This window comes from Squalius cephalus (genome assembly GCF_949319135.1).
Source record: "Squalius cephalus genome assembly, chromosome: 20".
NCBI classification, from domain to species: domain Eukaryota; kingdom Metazoa; phylum Chordata; class Actinopteri; order Cypriniformes; family Leuciscidae; genus Squalius; species Squalius cephalus.
In genome coordinates this window covers 31,169,218-31,191,291 of record NC_137141.1, presented here as the reverse complement: position 1 = coordinate 31,191,291, position 22,074 = coordinate 31,169,218, and the positions used below count along the sequence as shown (strand labels likewise).

Sequence of the window (22,074 nt, the reverse complement as noted above, 5' to 3'; positions counted from 1 at the left end):
ACTATATTGGCAGATACATCATTCCACGTCGCTGAATGACCGGAGGATATCATCACAGACTTTGCCTGATTCAGTGTGTCTCTATTGGAAAGTGTACATGCTACCATTTTAACTTCATTGACTTTTTTTTTTACCACACCTCCTCATCTCCCTCTTCCTGTGAAAGAGTCAGCTATGTTCTCCTCGTCCAAGTCCTCCCTACTCTCACCCTGGACCTCCATGGAGCAAGCTGACTCGGACGCTTTGGATATCAGCACTAAAGTGCAACTGCATGGGGTTCTGTGGAAGAGACCTTTCGGCAGGCCCTCGGCCAAGTGGTCCCGCAGGTATGCATACAAAAATATCAAAAAATAATAATCTTGAGACTCTTTTATTAGAAGATCTTTTTAGTGATCTTTCCCTGCACAGAGATACACATTTTGTTTATCAGTTTTTGTTGTTCGGGTCAATAACGAAGAACATGTTATTATGAAATATATAATGTTATAATGATGCAAAAGAAGAAGCTACGGTATGATTGGAATATGTTTTGTGTGGTGCCTTGTTATAGTGCACTTTAAAAGCTCTGCAGCTTAGACGATATCGAGTAACCCATCATTACAGCTTACTGACCTGAGATGCTTTAAATGTGCCTTTAAAGCTGAGTAAGTCAGATCTATGAGGACGCTCTGTGCTGCCGGTGGCTTTTTGTCCAGCGTACATTAGGACTTATGAAGATCAATTCCAGGAAAGATCAATTCCAGTAAAATGAATGCTATATTTACGGTCATTTATGAATTTGTGGAGGAAGCAATGGACAGTTTTCAACAAGTGCTTAAAGGAGGAAATGTGTTTATTATGTGTTGCGTTAGCTGCGAGGTGATCATTGAATTTCTTGTTGCTGTTAATCGTGAATGTTTGTGCTTTCATAACAGATTCTTCATCATCAAGGATAGTTTTCTGTTGTACTATGCTGAAAACGAGAAAAAAAGCTTTGAGACCAATAAATATTTCAACATTCACCCTAAGGTACACCAACATCGCACATTCTTTTAGTACACTGTAAAAAATATGATTAGTAAGTTATGACAACATATGTTTTTACATTGCTGTAACTAATCAACTTTAGTTAAACAAGATTCAACTCTTTTTTTTTTTTTTTTACGTCAGTTTAATGTAATTTAAGTTGAAATGACTTAAACATCCAAGTTGATTGTACTTAAAAATTTATGGCAGCAACTTTTTTTTTTTTTTACAGTGTACTATGCATTAATTAAATATAAATGAATATAAATTGAATTATATAATCATATACATCACACAAGCAAAAGGGTTGTTGAATATCAGCACAGCTGTTGGATGATTGCTTACTTTTAAAAGATTTTCTAACCAAGATAACATACAGAGTAACTTCAGAAAAATATGTCCAGAGTGTTCTAATATATTTCTTACTAAAAGCATGATATGTATATTTGTTTGAACCTTTTCCTCCATGTCAGGGGGTGATTCCATTAGGTGGATGCATTGTTGAGCCAAGAGAAGACCAAAGCATGCCGTTTGCCATGGTCATCAACCACGAGGACTTTACTGTAAACGCATTTTCTTCTTTTGTATTTTGCATAATTACACTGACAGGTGCTGTTCTGTTTTTTTTAGTAGGACATCAGATCTAGCGTTTATATATATATATATATATATATATATATACTATATATATATAAGGAAAAAGTCACTCAGTCACACATGCTGCATTTTTGTATTTAGTCTTTAGCCATAAATCGCAAAACTATTTTGGTGTTTTTTTTTTATACATGGAAGAAATAATCACTAATAAATAATATATAAATAAATAATATAAATAATACATATATGTCTGTATCTTTCTCCTTACCCTGATACAGGGAAACATTGTCCTGGCTGCGGAGTCGGAGTCAGAGCAGAGTCAGTGGGTGGAGATGCTACACGAGTCGGGGAAAGTGTGAGGGACTTCTAACATCTCTGTGGAAAGATAAATGATTATATCATTTCCATCACTTAAAAAAAAAAAAAAAAGGCATTTGAGCCTTTAGATGCTATAGATTATGACTTTAGTGTTACTTTTTTATTATTATTATTTATTCTCTTAAAGCACTTGGAAGAATGCTCAGTTGGGTGAGGCTATGATCGAGAGTCTTGAAGCTCAGGGGTTACAGCTAGCTAAGGAAAAGCAGGAATACCTGGGTATGGACACAACATTCATATATTCTTTATTTTATTTTATTATGTCAAATTCACAATACAATCTATTAAGGGTGATGTATTGTCTTTTTATTTGATTTGATTGTATTTATTTTATTTAGATAAGCTCATGGAGGAGACTGAGGAACTGTGCTTGCAAAGAGAAGAGAAGGCGGTTAGCTCACTATTTATGATGATTTACACCCACAAATATTTAGTTCTCCAGTTTTTTTTTTTACTATATTATGATGTGTTTGTACACAGATAAGTTTAGATATGCAGTCCATCATGACTGATGGATAAATATGTCTGTGTGTGTCTGTGTTTTGTAGGAGCTGGAGAGACTGAATCAATTGCTGGAAGAAGAAAAGCAGAAGTTTGAAGAAGTGGTTCAAGAGCTGAAAGTAGAACAAGAGCAAATTAAAATGTAAGACACCCCACCGCATTTACTATTATAAACAGTTTTACAAACATATTAACATTTTCGTTTATCCTTCTGTCATTCTTGCATCCATCCATCCATCCATCCATCCAAATGTGCCCAGCCATAAAAATGGGTCTTGAGAGCAATCCAACTTTAGAATAGATAAGATATTAAATGAATATGTTTATATTATCATGTCATCTACCCTGAACATTTTCTACTTCTCTGTGTTGGTAGAGATATGGATGGTACTTCTCAGTGTCTGAAAGGAGTGGAAAATGAGAAAGAGGAGCTTCATAATCTTACCACACTTCTGCAGAAGTCTTTAGAGGTATCCAAAAATAAAATATAATTTGAAGGAAAAAAAAAAATAGAAGTTAAGGGACAATGTACTGTCAGACTCATCATTACAAAATCACCCATAGACTTATCAGAACTCAGATGTGGAGCATAAATAAATAAATGAAGTTTAAAAATAATAATGTTGTGAGAAGAATGAGACCGCAGAGTCATACGAAAGATATTTAACTAGCACATTTTACAATATATTTCTGGCTTATTTTTATCCATGAGGTGTGTCAAGTCAAGTCACCTTCAATACAGATTGTTTCAAAGCATCTTGATAAACAGGAAAATAACAGAATTAATAATGCAAACAGAATTCAGTTCTGTTGTAAAGCATCTCCAAAAAATAGTGTGATTATTATAAATGTATTATTATATTATTATTATTATATTTATTATTTTTATTATTATATAGCTGAAGTCAGTTCAGTGTAGATTCAGTTCAGTTCAATAACTGTGTTAAAGATTACCATGAACAACAAAATGAACAACATCTAAATAACGAGTCAATACATCATAAATCCTTCTTCCAAATCGTGTCTTTGTCTTACCCTGATTCACTAAGATAAGCCTATTACAAGTGTTTATATATTAGACTGGGCAGAATTATTTTCGTGGGAAATTGTTTATATACGTCATTCGCCCGTGTGTGTCTCATCATATTCGTAAATAGAGAAAAGTTGTTCCGGCTACTTGATGGACTATTCCATCAATGGTCCACACTCCAGCCCAGTAGGTGGCAGGAATGCACCTATTATTTGTTTGCCAACCGCCATAAAATCCCAAAAGAAGAAGAAGAAGATAGCCGTGTATGGTGTGGTTAGTTGTCACAACGAGCGAGAAAGGTTGACATGGAGCCGTTAAATCTCCAACCTCTGGAGAATCACCCGTTTTAAACAAACACGGAGACGAGAGTCTGCTGGCAAAAAGAGAACGCGAAAGAGCTCGTAATAAAACATGAATCAACATTAGCTTGGCTTTTCGGAGATGCGAGAACTGAGGGATTTGAAATGTTGCAAAAAAAAAAAACTCAACAGGTGAGTAAGGTATTTTATTGAACAGATAAATTGCCATAGGATGTAGCTCTCTAACTGAGTTCATTGTAAATCATTATCTATTGTGAAGGGTCATTTCATTATGGTTGTTGTAGCGCTGTGCTAGAATTTAATATCAAGTGTTTATTAATGTGTAAAGCTACAGTAACGTTTTCATCTAAACTGGTTATATCTCAACAGCATCAAATATTGCACTTATATGCACATATGGCATCATCTTTGAATTTCCATGTGGTCACCGGTACCGCAAACCACAGTCATGTAGAGCTAAAGCACAACCAAAACAATGTTCTTCTGCAAAATGCATGCAGTTCTGTTTTTTAACCTCTAGAGTACCAAAAGTCCTTTAAGTTAACCAATTATGAAATTACCTCAATTTAGCTATAAGCAACCCTACAGTTTAGTTTTGTTATTCACTTTGAGCCAATTCAGTGTTCAGTAACAGCGTTGATGATACAAAATTCGTCAATTATGAAATGAAGTCAAATCAGCTTTAAAGCAGCTCTGCAGAAAACGGTCCCATACAGTAAATTCTCACCCAATAGTGTCAGTGCAGAGAAATCAATAATATTACTGAATATTAAGTGCCCTGATAAGGTCCATAACAAACATCTGACTCTGTCTGAATTCAGGAGTTATCCCAAGAGAAAAAGCGCACCCTCGAGCTGCTGCGAGAAAGAGGACAGGATGTGGCCGGAACAGGAAGTGATCGTCGGGCCTCTTTAGACTCCCATAATCCTGAGGTGCAGCTTCAGGGAAACCTGTGGCAGATCGAGGAGCAGATGAGCAGTCTGCTGAAAGAGAAAGAACAGGCAGAAGACAGGTGAATAACACATTTTCTTTCCATGTACAAAGATTTCCTATTCCTTTAACAAAAAAAATAAAAAAATAAAAAAAGAGATTTATTTGGAATGTTGCAGTGTTTGTGTGCAGAGCCATCGTTTGTCTAGAAAGTGCATTAGAATAAATGGACCGTTGAGATCCTGACAGTGGAAATGTACATTGATCCCTAAATGATCCAGTCTATCGATCAGATGTGAATGAAGCACACAAGACAGAGAGTGGATTGACTAGCGGATATGAGTGACCTCAAAAGCAGGATATAAATAAATGTGACTCTGCTGTATGCTCCATTACGCATGATACAACAATTTTACAAATAACAACCTGATAAGATGGCATTGATTTTTGCTTAGTTTAAAAAAATTAAGTCTTATTTCTGTTTGCTGTTGCTAACTCTTAAAAAATGTCAGATTTAATAAATCTATAATTGAATTTATACTACTACTGTTTGCTGCAATATATACATTGGAGTATGTACAATATCTGTCAAAAGTTTGAAAACATTATTTGTAAAAAAAAAATTGAAGAAAGTATCTTCTGCTCACCAAAGCTGCATTTATTTACGGTAATCAAAATACAGTAAAACTGTAATATTGTGAAATATTACTACAATCTGAAATAACTGTTTTCTTTTTTTATATATTTTAAAAATGCAAAGTTTTTACAGTGATGCAAAGCTGCATTTTCAGCATCATTCCTCCAGTCTTCACTGTCACATGATCCTTCAGAAACCATTCTAATAAGCTGATATGTTTCTCAAGAAACATTTAATATTATTATCAGTGTTGAAAACTTCTTCATCTACTGTCTACTGTGAAGGGTAATTTCATTATGGTTGTGGTAGCGCTGTGCTGGAATTTATTTTCAAGTGCTTATTAATGGGTAAAGCTACAGTAATATCTTCAGCTAGTCAGCTTGAGATTCTTTCCATCTAAACTGGTTATGCTGCATCTCTTAAGCCTAGAGGTGAATGTTTTATGAGCAGTAGGATAATCTCTCTCCCTTTTTAGTTATGAGAAAGTCACACAGAGCCGAAGTACAACCAAAACAATGTTCCTCTACAAAATGCATGCAGTTTTGTTTTTTACCACTAAAAGTTAGATAGTGTCCCTTTAAATTTTGATAAATAAATATACAAAAGAATATGATCAATAATTTATTCAGCGCTTTTACACAGGAAACAGCAAGCAAAGAACAAGCCTCTGCAAATGTGGCATCTCTGGCATCTAATCATAAACTACATGCCAATGCTCGCTTTTCTGCCCCCTAGTGTTCATGCCAGTGAGACTGGCCTTGTTTCTGTCGCCCCCTGCAGGCTGAAGGAGAATGAGAAGCGAGCCAAAGTTCTGCAGGAGGAGAGGGAGTTTTATTCTTCTCAAGCTCAAGCTCTCCAGCAGTCTCTCACACAGCTCACAGCAGACAAACAGCACACTGAGGAAGAGCTGAAGGTGAACACTATGTGCCCTGAAATTGTGGAGCACTATATATATATATATATATATATATATATATATATATATATATATATATATATATATATATATATATATATATATAAACTAATTAAACTTGCTGTAAATTTGGATGTGTAACTATTCTATTTTCAGTTGCATACAGCATTGTGTGTCACATTACCTCTTCTCCATCTCTGGATCATCTGCTCATCTTTTCTCACTTCTAAGTGATACAGTATAAAAATCAACTGAAATTCTATAAAAGCCCATGTCTGCTCCTTCCTTCATACCTTTCACATCTGAAATGCATTTCCCTTACACTCGTCTTCATAATATACATTATATGTTGTTTGTGTGTATTTGTCCTATTGTGTGTGTGTGTGTCAGGCGGAGATGGAGTCTCGTGTGGAACTGGAGCGTAGGCTGAAATTGGCTGAGGAAGCCCTGCAAGATCTAGAACAAGGTCTAAATGCAATAGAACGTACCCGCGAGAGGGAGGAAAGAATGAAAGGAGATGTCAGCCATCTCCGCAGTGAGTACTTTCCATCAGTCGTGTTCTACAACATGAACAAATTAAGTCCCTTGAAAACTAATATAAAGTGTGAACCACTTTTGAAAGCCCTTTCAATCCAGAATTACTTGAATTATTTTGTTATTTCCAAATATCTTTTAGTAAACGTTACTAAACTGCATAAGAACTTAGAGTTGTGTATATTGTTCTCCCAGAGTTCTTTGAGGAATGTATCTGTGCTGCAGAGATCGAGGCCAAGTTACCATCCATCATGAAGAACGCAGTCTATCTGCATAAAGCTGCTGCCCGGCGCATCAAAAGTTGCCGTGTCCAGAGACGGGCCTCCAGACAGCACTGGTGTAAGTGCATGCATGCACACATGATCACATTATCATCTAAGTAGTTCCATTAGCCGCAACTCTATATTGAGGTAACGTATGCACCTATTACCAGAAACAGCACTCCAACTGAGTAACACTATAAACCTGGTTCCATTGAAGGAGATTTATTTTGTACATTTTTAAACATCCTTTGCATAATAGATTGTTTAAATTTTTTCAAAGCATATAATGAATTCTTTTTATAAATTTTCTTAACATGTTAACCAATATAACTTTTTTTGGTAAAGTGTTATTTTATATATTTTGGGATACAACTATGTCTTCAGAAAAGTAACAGGGTTGTCAGTTCTGCAGTTTACTTTTGCAACGGGTATAGCCAATGTAGCGAATCCAATAAAGAGTTGTGTGAAACTCGATATTTATTAAATGGAGAGCGAGAACACAAACACACAACAACGTTAACTGTTGCACTGTGCACTAATCAAAAACACTGGAACAAATCAGAACTCAGGCAAATGCAATGACGAAGAAAAGCATGGCTATAAACTAAACAGCGGTGCGTTTTTACAAAGCCAAGTTCTGCCATAACAAACAGTTTAGTGGAACTTATGAACATAGTTGGCTAACAACGCTTTTGGAAACAAGACAATGAAACCGTAACAACTTTGACTTCTCTTTTTAATAGGATTTTATGTCATTACGGTTTTATTATTATTGGAGTGTGGAATTAGTTAGGGGAAAAAATAATGTGTTAATAGGGTTTACAGATATACACTGTTCAAAAGTTTGGGGTCAGTTAGATTTTTTTGGGGGGGGGGGGGGGGGGATGAATACTTTTAATAACTGAATACATTTACTTTTACATTTTTCTATAAAGACATATATAATGTTACAAAAGATTTCTATTTGTTTTTTTTCTCTAGTCATAAAGAATCCTGAAATATATTGAGTTTCCTTCTTTTATGGGGACTTTCCATAGATGTAATGATTTGTATACTGTATAAACTGTATATTCTATCACCTAACACTAACCCATCACAGAAAACTTTCTGCATTTTTACATGTTCAAAAAAACATTCTGTTTTCCTCATGGAGACCAAAAAATGACATTTTGTCCCCATTTACCTGAACTACACACACACACACACACACACACACACATAGGCATACCAAGGCTGTACACTTGTATATGTGGTTTACGGGAACTCTGCATATGCGTAATAGTTTTTATACTGTACAAACTGTCTTGCACTAAACCTACCCATCACAGAAAACTTTCTGCATTTTTTTAATTTAAAAAAACAAAACAAAAAACAAAAAGTTTTTATAAGCCATTTGGGGAAGTGTCCTCATAAACCATGTTTACGTTGTAATACCCATGTCATATACACATTTGTGTTCTCATAAACCATCTATACAAGAACACACATTGTTGCAGTTGTTTTTACACGTGACCCTGGACCACAAAACCAGTCACATGGGTATTTTATTTATTTTTTTAATTGAGATGTATATATATCATATGAAAGCTGAATAAGTAAGATTGATGTATGGTTTGTTAGAATAGGACAATATTTGGTCGAGATACAACTATTTGAAAATCTGGAATCTGAGGGTGTAAAAAAATCGAAACATTGAGAAAATCTCCTTTAAAGTTGTCCATTTATGTCAGCGATTGTGCAACATTCACTCACAAAAATAAATGTTTTATATATTTACGGTAGGAAATTTACAAAATATCTTCATGGAACATGATCTTTACTTAATATCCTCATGATTTTTGGCCTAAAAGAAAAATCTATAATTGTGACCCATATAATGTTGGCTATTGGCACAAATATACCCGTGTGACTTGTGACTGGTTTTGTGATCCAGGGTCACATATGAGAGAAACTAATGCCATGTGGAGTGGCCAAAATTACTTTTAATTTGTCAATGGAAATAAATAGCCTCCACCTCCTCATCATATGCTCCACCCTCTTTCCCTGTGTGCAGTGAAGCACTCTCAATCCTTCGCCTCCTCTCGCAGTGACGCCGCCTCCACCAGTCTGGAAGAGCTGAGGGAAACCGCCCGGCGTCTCACTTCAGACAGCTGTTTGAGACGAAGAGTCTACAAGATCATCACCCGCCAGGACACCGTTCAGTCTGAGGACTAACACGATTCTGACAGACAGAACGGCCTGGGACGGAGGGGAAACTAACGCCCTAATCTCTGCTGTGCGACCTCTGGTGAAAGTTTAACAAGTTTAACATGATTCAGTAAGAGGAAACTACAAACACAGCGTTGTCATAATTTGGAAATATGTATCCTTCAATTGTAAATTTATAACACTGTAGGATAATAGAACTTTGAAATGTCAAATGTTAGCTTTTAGTGAAAATAAAATAACTACAACGCATAGCTTCTATGAAAAATATGCCCTTCAAATTAAAATGTATTTTAAGCCTAAGGAATAATTGTGAGCTATGATGTACTTGTCAAAACTGTAACTGAGAAAAATGGCTTGAAGCTTCTTCGTTTTGAATGATTTGATATTTTTCACACTCTGATTTTTTTTTTTCAGTGACCTTGGTTCTAGAAATATTTTTGTGGAAATTATTTCTTAAAAAGTAGAGCTTAAGCCAAACCAAACAAACCAGCTACTAGGAAAGAACTACAATCCCATGAAGCATTGCTAATGCTGTAAATTAGACTTTTAGGATCCCCTTGAAAACAAGATTGTAATCGTAATAAATAAACAAAACACACACACATATATATATATATATATATCGCAATTCTCTGATTGGTGGAGAGTTCATGGCAGAATCATGGGTAATGTAGTTTTCCCCCAGGAACTCCAGTTAAACATGATTATTTTCAGAGTAAGTTGAAATAGCGCAGGCTGGCGGCTTCAACAAAAACATATTCTATTGATTCACAACCTTGTAGCTTATTGTAATTTGTCTTTAAAGGTTTACAAGTCATCATTAAAAATCAATTCCTATATGGAGAAAATGAATGGCATTTTTTACTTCCGGAACCTGAATTTTGCACATAAAGTGAATTCATTTAACATTGTTATGTTCATATACATAAAACAACTAATATACCATACATTGTTTAGAATTTTTATTCTTTTTAATACAGAATGTTATTTTCAAAACTGAATAATTGGTTCTCAGATAAAGTACCACCCTGCATGTTCCTTTTTAATAAACTACACATTTCTTTGCAGTAGGCTATGGAATGAGAAATAAAACATCTGCTGCCAACGGGAAACATATTTTCATTTACATAATTAAAAGAATGGTACTGCGAGAAAAATATGACACCTTGATAAGATATACTTTTAGATTTAAAATAATAATGCTACAATCATCTTCAAGTCATTGCTGGCCAAATTTACTACAGCAAAACTGTCAGTGTGAACAAATCAAGATCTGTATTATATCTAGCTTGCTTTCCAGATAGCCCTAAAAAGCTCTGTTATGGCTCGAGTATGAATTACTCTCTTTTGGTTATCATCATTAAAGCTGAGATAGTTATGACTTATTAGCTACAATAATTAGGAATAATTGATTACTTAGTTATGATCTAGCACCATTACTTTGCTTCCATTTAAAATTGAACACAATAATCTATACAAATGAAATGGTTTCTTCTGGCTTTTTATGCTATTAAAAGTGTTGTTGGTGAGCCATCTGGAAAAGCTGAAAGTAAAATGGCTTCAGTGTTTATTAAACCTTCCAATTACATCATGCCTAGCTGAGTCACTGCCAGAGAGGGAATAAGGGTCCATAATTAAAGTGAAATGTATTTTGCGGTCTCCTGGAGGTTATATTTTACTGAATCAGGTCGCAGATGTCATCATCATCTTCTCCTCTCCCAAACCTGCATCAGAAGAGACAAACCAGATAACAGTCAATTAACAGAAGCTTTCTTACTGTATCTCACATAACTAATAATTAAGCTGTAACCCTTGCTTGGATAACAGATTTGGCATTATTTTGACAGAACACCTGTTTCTTTGTAAAATTCTGCATTAATATAGTTTAATTTTAATATATAAGAGATTTATAAGATATATAAATATATTTTTTATTATATATTTTTTTAATATATAACAATGGTAGAAATGTGTTTTGCAATTATCATACAAATAAATGAAATAATTATCTAAAGAGCCTGTGTACAGAGGCACTGAAAAAAAATGCTAGCCCTAGAATACAGTTTTTGTCCAGGTCGTTGACTGCTGTACAGAACAAGAAATCCTGTGACAGATGGCTGCCGTGACAAACATCACTGTGGGTTAAGCTCTCATAGGAATTGAAATGCCGACTGCAGTGCTTTTCTCACAGATATCGACGCGAGCTCTCCTCCAATCCTGTTCTCTAGATACGTACCAGGATGACATGGCATTTTTTAGTCAAATGTTTTCTGACTAGCGCCCTGTTTCTCACAAGTTCCCAATGTCACCTTCAAAAGTGTGAATATGCCTAATTAAGGTTGGAATGCAAATACCTAGCTATTATGTAATATGAACTTGCATGCAATATGCATATTGCTTCAGTGCACTTTCATTTACATTACACAAGCAAATTATTTTAATGTGATGATAGTGGACATGCGTTCACCATCAATGTGCAGACAATGTTCAAAATGTAGTATGCATCCTGTGCATAGTATGCAAATTTTCTGTATGACCTGCTCCCAAAATGTGCAGCATAAAAACAAAGCATACTGCACAGAACACCATATCCCACAATGCAATGCTCTCCACTTTCTCTGGTTTTAGTTATCATATTTATTCCCAAGATTATGATTGGATGGTCCTCACAAAATGTGATGAGATCAATAATGTACCCCCTCAGAAATAATTGATACTGATTGGTCAATTGTATTTAGCGATCAATTATTTCTGAATAATGACCATTGATGGAGTTCAGTGATTGTGTTTGTGTTCATCATGTCAGGGTTTATTTAGCAAAAATGTCTGGATGACTGTGCATTATTCCCATACATGATGCCTACTGCTTCACTATTTTTTACAGTGTATACTATCATGCCATATATACAGTAGTAAAGACGAATGAAGCTCATGAGGAAAAAATGATTGAACACACCTGAAGGAATGCAGGGGATGACAGTGTGGGATTGCTGACCAAAGACTCCTGTGCTTCATCAGCAGATACACTGTGCTGAGATCATTCTTTGTCATGTCCTGACTCCGCATTTCGCCAGAGTTTGGTTTACACACATCAAGTCATGGCTCACCCTGCAATGGCCTTGAGTCTCCCTCAAAAGATTTACTCTGGGACTCTGGGAGAAGCATCCCCTCCCCCTTTTCTTTCTCTTCTTCTAAGAAATAAAGCCACCCTTAGAAAGAAGCCATCACTGTTGCCATAGTGCCAACCGTCTTTGTAAACAATGAACTCTTTATATACAGCTCTCAAAGCAACATGGCTGCCAAGTTACAAAAAAACAATCATGCCCCAACATATGATCATCCACACATAAGCACAAAGTTCTTCGATTAACATTTAAAATATATAAATACAGAAAAATATTTCTTTAGATGACATGATGAAAATGATCCAGCATCAGGAATAATGAATCTTTAGGTAAAACACTTGAGGGCATGACCATCAGTTTTGTTGCTGTAGTTTGGTGATGAGGCTAGCATGTAGGCTCAAGCACAACTTATTTCTAGACAGATGTGCATGGAAAGAGCAAATAAGTTGGACAGTTGCTCACTTCTCAACTAAATTTGCATTTAACTGAGCCTCCAGGGCCATCTTGTCAAAGGTGCGCATGTTTGTCTCTTCGCGAACGCGATCTCGCACATGGAAAGATGCGCGGGCCACGGATCGGGCACTTTCCAACACTGCACGTTTTTCTCGGAAAATCTGTTCACTTTTTTCCAGTTTGCGCTCAATGGACTGCAACAATTCTAGCCGGCGCTGTTTCTCCTCTTCCTCGACACGTTGACGGTTGAGCCTCTGAAGTCGTTCTTTTTCCTGCCGGCTTTGCCCCGCACGTTGGGCCTTCTCCCGCGCCCGCACTTCGGCCACTTGAGCGGCTTGTTGTGCTCGTCTTTCAGCTTCCCGAGCCTTTGCCTCCATCTGTTCCTTCTGCTGTTGCTCACGCAGCTCGGCGGCCCGTCTTGCTTTCTGGATCTGCTTCTCTTCTCGCTTAGCTTTCTCCTTTAGCTCTTGCCCACGTTTTTCTTGTATCTGCTCATAGTTCTCCAAAGACCTATTTAGCTTCTCGTCGGCTGTTCTCCGAGCTTCTTCTCGCTCGTCTGCTTCACGACGTGCGATCTCTTGGATGAGAGCCGCATGGCGCCTCTTCTCAGCACGGTTGAGTCCACGACGCTCCTCTTGTGCTTGGTGCTCTCGCTCCTGCCGCTTCAGCTCTGCAATAGTCAGTTTCTCCTTGAGGAGCAGCTTCTCTTGCTCAAGAACAGCAGCTCGGTCCTCCTCCAGAGCTTTAAGGTTCTGTTCTTGTAACGACTTCTTGTGTTTCTCCTCACGAGCAGCCTGTTGCAGTTTCTGCAATCGGCTGCGTTCTTGTTGCTCAGCCAATTCCCTCCAACGCTCCTCACTTTCCACTGCTTGGCGAAGTTTGGCATCTGCAGCCTCTCGCTCCTGCTGGTTAAGCCAGCGCTGCCGGGTAGAAACTTGCGACTGCCATGCTCGTTGGCACTGCTGCACGGCCCTCTGTTTCTCCCGCTCTTCACGTTCCCGACGCAGCTCCTCTAGCCGCTTCTCACTGTCCCATTGCAGGTGTGCTACGTAGCGTGTCTGGCTCATTATGTCCTCCTCTTGGTACCTGGCCAGCATTAACGCAGCAATCTTTCGGTCACGTTCTGGAACAGCTTTAAGTCCTCTGCGTTTCACCTCCTTCACAATGCGCTCCACTTTTTGCATAGTCTGTGGAGAGTGGCTAAGGTCTCCCAAGCTTAAACTGCGACCCATCAGAGAGTTAAAGGTAGCTAAAGTGCGGGCATGAGGGCTTGATGTCTTAGCCCAGTGATCTCTTGCCCCTTCCCAGCTATAGGAAGAGGAAGCAGATTCAGAGGAGGTACATGTAGTAGTTGTGGTGTTCGTTGTTGAAGCAGTCGAGGAACAAAACGCGTCACGCCTTCGTTGCAAAGACTCCAGCGAGTGGCTTCTGCATCTAACCTTTGATTTGGAGATGATGTGTCCATTATGCTGTGCAAACGTACTTGTGATGCCATTGGCAGGACTTTGGACAGAAGATTTCGACACTGTTGGGGCAAGTGAAGTTGATGTCCTTGGAAAAGAAGGAGGTTTTTGTATTGATCTGGGGAAGGTATTTGGAGCCTTTGAAGGAGTACTAAAAGTTTTTTTTGTGGCCTGACCTCCTGGAGCTGACTGAATTGATCGTTGGATTATTGAAGGTTTTGAACCTTGAGGTTTTCCCCCAGATTCCACTTCAAGGGACTTGGGCTTTTTTGCAGACGTTCCTTTAGCAGTAGTAGCAGAGTTCACTGGATTGGCTTTTGAGAACGGAGGAGAGCTGGATGTGGACACTGTAGTAACCAGTCCTGATCCCGCTGTCATGCTTTTAGGATTAGATGTTGCAGATTGTTTTTTGGGTGCACCGCTGCAGGTAGGTGCTATTTTGTGGGCTTGATTTGTTAAACTATGATTATTATTAGCATTTACAGTTTCCTGTGACTTCTCTGAAGCCAGCGGACCACCATTATTGTTGAGAGCTGCCTGCAGATTTCGCCTCTTCTCCTCTCTGATAATCCGCTCTCTCTCCTCTCTACAGTGTCGGAGTTTAGCATGTCTATCCCTCTCATATATCTCAAACATTCCTGTGGCGACACGCATGCTGCGGCCGGGTGCCTCACGGGCAAAATCAGACAGTGGACGAGCCAGAAGTTCCACAGGTTTCACTCCACAACGTGCACATGCCTCGAGAGAGCGAGGGCTTGTCAGGACATACCGACTGCCTTCTGCTACTGGCGAGTCAAAATTGTAAAGGTCCAGGTGTAGTTTTTGCTCTTCTGGTTGATTGTTTTGCTGCTGGCATGGTTCTTGAGAGCTCGGTACAGGATCAGTAATGGGCTCTGTCTGTGGACTGGAATCCACACTAACATCTGTCTCTCTATTATCACCTGGCTCAGGTAGACATGGTGCTTCAGAGGCTGCAGCTGGGCTTTCAAACTGGGTCCCTCTGAATTTACTCTGGTCATCAGGTTCCAATGGATCCACCATGGTTCACTTTACAAAAAAAAAAAAACAGAAGGCAAAAAGAATGAATTCTGCAGTGTTTCAATGACAGCACTGGATAACACACACATTTTCTAGAGTGGAATCACAGGGATTATTATGTTCTGTCTAGAGATCAAGGCTTAAGAGTGCTATCTAAGGTTGAGGGACGCCATAAAGCTTGCACATGCATGCATATTTTTTACGCTCTCTTTTGTATGTGATGACGGTTCCTGCCTCAGGGTAATTAAATAAGGTTACATGCATGGTGAGCAATATTAAAGAACTCATGCAGTTATTTTTGGAGTCTGTGATTCAGATGTAATCATGCATGCATGTAAAACCATTTAAATATGCCTCATGTCTGCTCTTTCTTTCTATCTATCTATCTATCTATCTATCTATCTATCTGCATCTAAACCTCATTAACACAGTTACTCATTTATAAACAGAATTGTCACAATTTTGTTATTTTTAAATGTCATATTGCATATTTTTATGCATGCATATTATGTCTTGTTTCGTGCACTCCTTCACATAAGTGATACTGAGGCTGTGTATATCGAAAGCCTCGATAAACAGCCTAGTTTAATAGGCCCTAAAAAGACAGATGTTGTTTGTACAGTAAAGAAACGCTGACTTTAAAGAAGACATAGGCTACTGCATAAGCACGACTCTATCCAAGCACAAATGCAAGCAGCATCTCTCTTAACAGACGGTTTCCAGAGCAGATGTTTTGATTTTACATACAGTGTGCGGGCGCAATAATATCTGATTACATGAATGCGCAAGAAATCAAGACATCCACAAGGACACAGCGAACGACGATATTGCAAACACATCACGATCATAAACGCCAGTCTTACCGTTATCAGGGCCCACTCATTCAGAGGGCATCAGGAGGCTGATATGTCCTCTCCTCCTCATCAAATGTGTTTTTGTGGTCGGTTCTCGTCTCGTTCTTTCCTTCAGCAGTCAGTCAGTCAGTCTCCACCTGCTGTTTGACACTCGCATCCTTGGCCGTGAAGCATCTGTGCTCCGCCTCCGCGTGACTGCGCTCTAAAGATATCGCAAATATTCCGCCCTTTGTCCCCACATTTTGACCATATGAACGGAGAATGAGCGATTCTGCGATGCTGTCATGATGAATGTGCTGAAGGATGGCCGGGCGTTATTGTATGATCAGTGTTGTTGCTGTTAAATTCGGACTTGAAATGGATTTATAATATGTCTATCATGTTTCTGCAACATAAATAGTAATGCTAATAATAATACTTTGTATTAGTATTAGCCTATAATAATTATTATTATTATTATTATTATTATTATTATTATTAAAGAATTCACAGGAATTCAGTGGGTTATTTTGGAGAAAAGGGGAAGTCTGTTTTTTAATGCTGTAATAAGTACATGTATACACTAGAGGGCGCACTATCCACAAATATAATGTGGCTCTGAGGAAATCAGCGCTGCTGCACAAAAGTGGCCAAATATCCTTTGTCTTAACTTTGAACAGCATCGGCATTGTTTTATTATTTAAAACCTGACGTATATTTTGTGAAATGTTTTGCTTGAAAGTTGAATGCTGCTTGGTTAAATAGTTTATCTAACGCAATAGCATTTTTACTTTTCTAAGTATGTCCTAATTGTTTAAACAGTTGGACACTGTATAAGATATGTACAGGGAGTTTGGTAGGGTGTTATTCTTTTACTTTTTCTCTTTCATGGGTATAAATATCTTGGTCACACTTTACAATAAGATTTAATTTGTTAACATTTGTTAATGCATTAACTTAAAACTAACAATGAGCAATATATAGTTGCAGCATTTATTAACATCCAATCTCTTTAATAGATGACGAATGAGAGCCAGTGTTGAGCAGATGACACACTAACACCTGCTGGTCTTAGAGCTGGGGAAAGCTGAGAAATCAAACAGAGATGGATGAAGTGAAGAAGATTAGTCATTGCACAAGACAAGTATTTAACCATATACTTGTAAGACTGCCAGTAAAAACAACTTTCCATATACAGTACTTATCCTTAACAGTGTTGCCGTAATGTAAAAAACAGAAACTGCAATGGTACTGCAATGGCCTTTTGTATGTAAGGATGCAGAATGAATGTTGTTGACAACTAGTGAAGAGCAAACACTGTAAATAATGCACCTAATGTCATGTTATAAGTGGCCAACAATCACACAACTAATCTAATAAAATTGTGACACTAAATTAATAGGCCTATGTAATTAACATGGGTAGAAAATTGATATATATGAATAGGTTTATCACTGAAAATTGTATAATACTTTATCTCATTAAACAACATTATGGTAAAAATGGAACAGTGTGGAAACAGCTTTCTTACCTGTACGGCGTTTTGCTCCGGGTGTTCGGCAGGACTGCAGAACAGCCGTTTTCCCCTCCATTTGGCCTAAAACACTGTGTTTGTGGTCATCAGTTTGAAATGTTGACTACAAACACAGAGGTTTACTCGCGTTGCTCTCTTTGTATTTATGATTCTTTGCCGCCTTTAGCTGCTGCCTACAACACACTGAATCCTTCACTGGAAACACAAAGTAACTCACTCCCTCTAAACTTTTTCTCTTTGAATTTTGTCACCCGGGAACAATACAAGTCGACACTATTATGACTAAAAGTTTGCTAAGAAGTGTTTAATTCTAAAGCAGGGCAGTATTTGACTCTGGTAATGCTGGGGCCACACCACAAGATATTCGGGCCGATTTCTCCCTTTCCGACAATCCTAAGTGAAGTCCAGATTATATGTGGTGTGAGGTGTGTTAAGAGAAGAACATCCGAGCCGCCCTGATCACGAATCGTAAATATTTAACATGTTGAATATTTACGATCAGGAATCCTGATGTGTGGGGGGAACCCTGATGACAAAGTCACACATATTCTGTTGATTGTCAGGTGGAACGAAACAATACCAATCAGAAAGCGAGCTGACAGAAGACAGAAGCATAACAACCGCAGTCAGTGGAATGGATATGGACATCAGAGAAGGAGGATCAGCTTGTCGATTTGTGGCAACAGCACGAGTGTTTTTACAACATGTCTTGTAGAACATACCACTATTCTTGCAATTTCTTGCTGCCTATCGTCCGCCATGTTTATTCTGAAGTCTCGAGAGATTTTGCGAGATTTCCCGTGTTCACAGTCGGGACTCTGGTTGAAAAGCTGTTTGTGTGTGGTGTGTTGTCTTCTTCACATCGCGGCACATCACACACTAGGAGCAGAACTGTTAAATCTAAGATTTTTTGTCCTCATGTTTGTGGTCTCTCACATTTTGAAAATCTTACAAGATTTTAAATATCTTTTGGTGTGGCTCCAGCTGCAACATAAGCGTAACCATAGCAGTCTTATATGTTCACGCCATGTAGTAATTACTTAGGCTCAAGATTAATCCATTTGGAGCTGTTCACGCAATGCCACTTGAAGGCAAGCCTGCAACCTTAGCTGAAAAAAGTATAACGCCTGCTAAAGCTGCGGTACACAAGGAAGGAGACAAGAGGATTTTTTTTAATGGATGTCAATGGAGAAGAGGCTTCACTACGCTGAAATAGCTTATCATTTACTGAATCAACAGCCAACATGTTTGCTGATAAACATTTGCTTTGGATTGATCTATTCTGTTGTATAAGAGAAGTCACGGACAATCGTGCGACAGGTATGATTCGGTTTTCGGCACTTCTCATTCATTTCTATGGTATCCTCAAACAGTGACTGACTGTCGCACAACTATGAACGAAATTCAATGACGTCAAGGCTGTAATGTGATTAGTTATCAAGGCACACGTGATCCAAGTTGGCCATTACGCATTCTCCAATGGTGGAGCCACGGGCCCTCGTATCTCCCAATAATAAGACCATCTCTGGTTCACGTCCTCAGACTGGGAATTATGGTTTTCTATGGCATCAATGCCTATGAATCTGCAGTGGTCACGAGGTACAACTAAGCTCTCAGAGATTTCCCTCTCTTTCTACCAGTTGAAATCTTGTAATTACGGTAATTACGACATGGCGTGAACGCACCTTTGGACGGCGACATTCCCAGTGCGTAATGGGTGTCAACGTTTCCCTACCTCGTTCAAAGGGGAAGACAACAGAATTTTTCTGTTTTTTCTAGTCAGGTAGCACAGATAAAAAAAAATAAAAATCACCTTTCAACTGTACAGGCAACAAAGTTTTATTGAAAGCCGATTTTGCCAGCGGATGATGTACCCCTTTAACTGTCCAGAAAGTATGAAAGAAACCCTGACAGACTGGTCATGAGATTTACCCAACAAATTATGTTTTATTAACAAAGTTCGGAAAGAACACGTTCAAATTGCCTATCCAATCAGTACAAGAGGAGGCATATAAATATATACACAGCCGACTTATTTGTTAGTGTGAACTCATGAATAGCAAATCATTGCATTATCAGTTGTGCTAAATTAAATTTAAAAACAAACAGGATGCGTTTTAATTGGCATCCGGAGCCACTTTTCATGGAAAAGGATTAGATAACTGGAGGGGGAGTCTGTGGTGGTGACCCACTAAACTTTTGACCCAGTGTAAGAACAGTGCGAGTTTAATTGGCCCCGTCCATGGACTCCGTCAGAAAAGCTGTGAGACCGGGGTGACATTAAGGAACGTGCAGGATGCCTTGTCATTTGAGGGCATGAGATCTGGTGTGGGGGGTTATGGGAGATATAGCCATTGCACAGTTCACTGTTCACAATGGTATGTGCTGGGGGTCACAGAGAGGTGAGATGCATGGTATAGTGATGAAAATGGTTGGGGTTAGTGGATTGAGATGTAGCATATGGAAAGGTTTCTATGCCTTAATCAAGACACAACAGGATTTTTTTCCCATCTGGATTGCATTTCAGTTATGAGCACTATTAACTGATAGAATGACAGCTTCATGAACCATGATGTCATGTCTAAATTGCTGCTAACATATAGTGGAATATAGAAACTTGACAGTGTAATGGTGAGTTTTTGTAGAATCCTCATGTTTAAACTTTGATTATACACACGGTGCTGTAATCAAAAGCTAATTGTAATTAAAGATCCAGAAAGTGATTTCTGAGAAACGCTGTTGAAAGTGGATCGGCCTGAGAAGCACAACACACTTGTAGCCAATCAGCAGTAGTGGGCGTGTCCACTCATGATGGGGGAGAAGAGAGAGAGAGATTTGAAGAAAGACTGTAGAAAGAGAGATGGCTGAGAGACATTACAAAAGAGAACAGCTCAGAGGAATATCACTGGGAAAAAAAGGGGGTTATGATCAGGCAAGAGCTTTAGGACCCGCGCTAATATTAGAAAAGCTTTCCAGCAGGAAGGCCTGAAAACGGACATGAGGATAAATTGTTTCTGCTCCATTTGTGAGTAACATTGGTTGTGCTGTTTCACAGAACCGAGATATACTGTTAGCTCTAGAAACAGCACAGTTTTTAAAGGTCCCGTTCTTCGTGATCCCATGTTTCAAACTTTAGTTAGTGTGTAATGTTGTTGTTAGAGTATAAATAATATCTGTAAAATTATAAAGCTCAAAGTTCAATGCCAAGCGAGATATTTTATTTAACAGAAGTTGACTACAAAAAAACGGCTGGATTGGACTACACCCCTCTACTTCCTTCTTTAATGATGTCACTAGAACCGTAACCTCCGCCCACAGGAACACAGGCGTATTGATGGCGAAATGTCAACAGACGTGGTTGATGTTTATCTATAATCGGATACCGCAAAAGTGTTGTTAGTTTGCTCTGTCCATTTCACCACGGACTGTTTTTCTAACCTGGGATAATATCAAGCAGACTTCTCTCAGCGTTTCATACTGACGAAGGGGACTATTTCAACTATATTCCAGCAAGCGGTAAGTAGTGATTTAATATGGAAGTAGCGATCAACTTCACATCGTTTCTCTTAGTAGGATGAAAATAATCTTACTTAAACTGTGATTAATATACAGAAAGCGATCAAAGAACAATCCCTTTCCAGTCGCCCAAGCTATCAATCACACAGCGCGAGTTTATCTGGACACTTGCCAAAACTCGTTATGAAATCAATGACGCTGTTACACTGCACAACGAAGCTCTTACTGTATTAATATACATCATGTTTGCATTGGTGAAATCATTAGTGAGAGTGCAGAAACTGCGTTGCAATGATAAGATCTTTTTTCACGCGATCAACAGACTGTCATCTGCTCAATGCTCATCACTGCAACCTTTTATGTGATGGTAATAGATCTAAATACTTAAAAAACTTCTCACGATTCGTTAATCCAGATAGCTGTAATAGTAAAAACGTATAATAGCTGTAATAGTAAAAGTTTTCCAGATAGTTCCACATGTAATGCCAGATATTTCATATGCAAGCATGTCAGCCAATCACAGCAGAGGGCGTTTACACTGAAGTCTCACAGCAGACACGCCCCTTCAAACAGAGTGTTCAAACAGGGAATGAAATCAGGCTAGGAAATATGCCTTTTATTTCTAAATAATACAAATTTTTGATCTAAAAAACATACTAACATTATAAGGGCACCCCTGGAAACATTATAAAATAATAAAAATAATCCATGGAATGGGACCTTTAATGTGTCATTGTTTGTCTGGAGCTGCTGTGCTGCTGGCGACTAACAACTAACTCTTGCTTGTATATAC

At 38.2% G+C, this 22,074-nt stretch overlaps 2 protein-coding genes across 2 annotated transcripts; one reads left to right on the top strand and one right to left on the bottom strand.

Annotated features, from left to right (window-relative positions):
* Positions 1–10,332, top strand: plekhd1 (pleckstrin homology domain containing, family D (with coiled-coil domains) member 1). The gene is made up of 13 exons (XM_079854416.1): positions 1–326; positions 915–1,008; positions 1,479–1,568; positions 1,881–1,957; positions 2,108–2,199; positions 2,319–2,371; positions 2,529–2,623; positions 2,858–2,951; positions 4,653–4,843; positions 6,179–6,311; positions 6,705–6,849; positions 7,044–7,187; positions 9,165–10,332. The coding sequence occupies exons 1-13, from the start codon at positions 175–177 to the stop codon at positions 9,323–9,325; spliced, it is 1,521 nt and encodes a 506-aa protein (XP_079710542.1). The 5' UTR covers positions 1–174; the 3' UTR covers positions 9,326–10,332.
* ccdc177 (coiled-coil domain containing 177) lies at positions 10,293–16,611 on the bottom strand. Its single transcript, XM_079854413.1, has 3 exons — positions 16,262–16,611; positions 12,276–15,407; positions 10,293–11,043 (listed from the first exon to the last, which is right to left on the bottom strand). Exon 2 carries the CDS (start codon positions 15,399–15,401, stop codon positions 12,903–12,905), a length of 2,499 nt encoding a protein of 832 aa, XP_079710539.1. The 5' UTR covers positions 15,402–15,407; positions 16,262–16,611; the 3' UTR covers positions 10,293–11,043; positions 12,276–12,902.
* Positions 16,612–22,074: the final 5,463 nt, after the last annotated feature.

Coding starts and splice junctions, on each gene's coding strand:
- ccdc177 (XM_079854413.1), bottom strand. CDS start 15,401: ATGGTGGATCCATTGGAACCTGATGACCAGAGTAAATTCAGAGGGACC.
- plekhd1 (XM_079854416.1), top strand. CDS start 175: ATGTTCTCCTCGTCCAAGTCCTCCCTACTCTCACCCTGGACCTCCATG. Junction 1,569..1,880: donor TCAACCACGAGGACTTTACT/GTAAACGCATTT, acceptor ACCCTGATACAG/GGAAACATTGTCCTGGCTGC. Junction 2,624..2,857: donor GAACAAGAGCAAATTAAAAT/GTAAGACACCCC, acceptor CTGTGTTGGTAG/AGATATGGATGGTACTTCTC.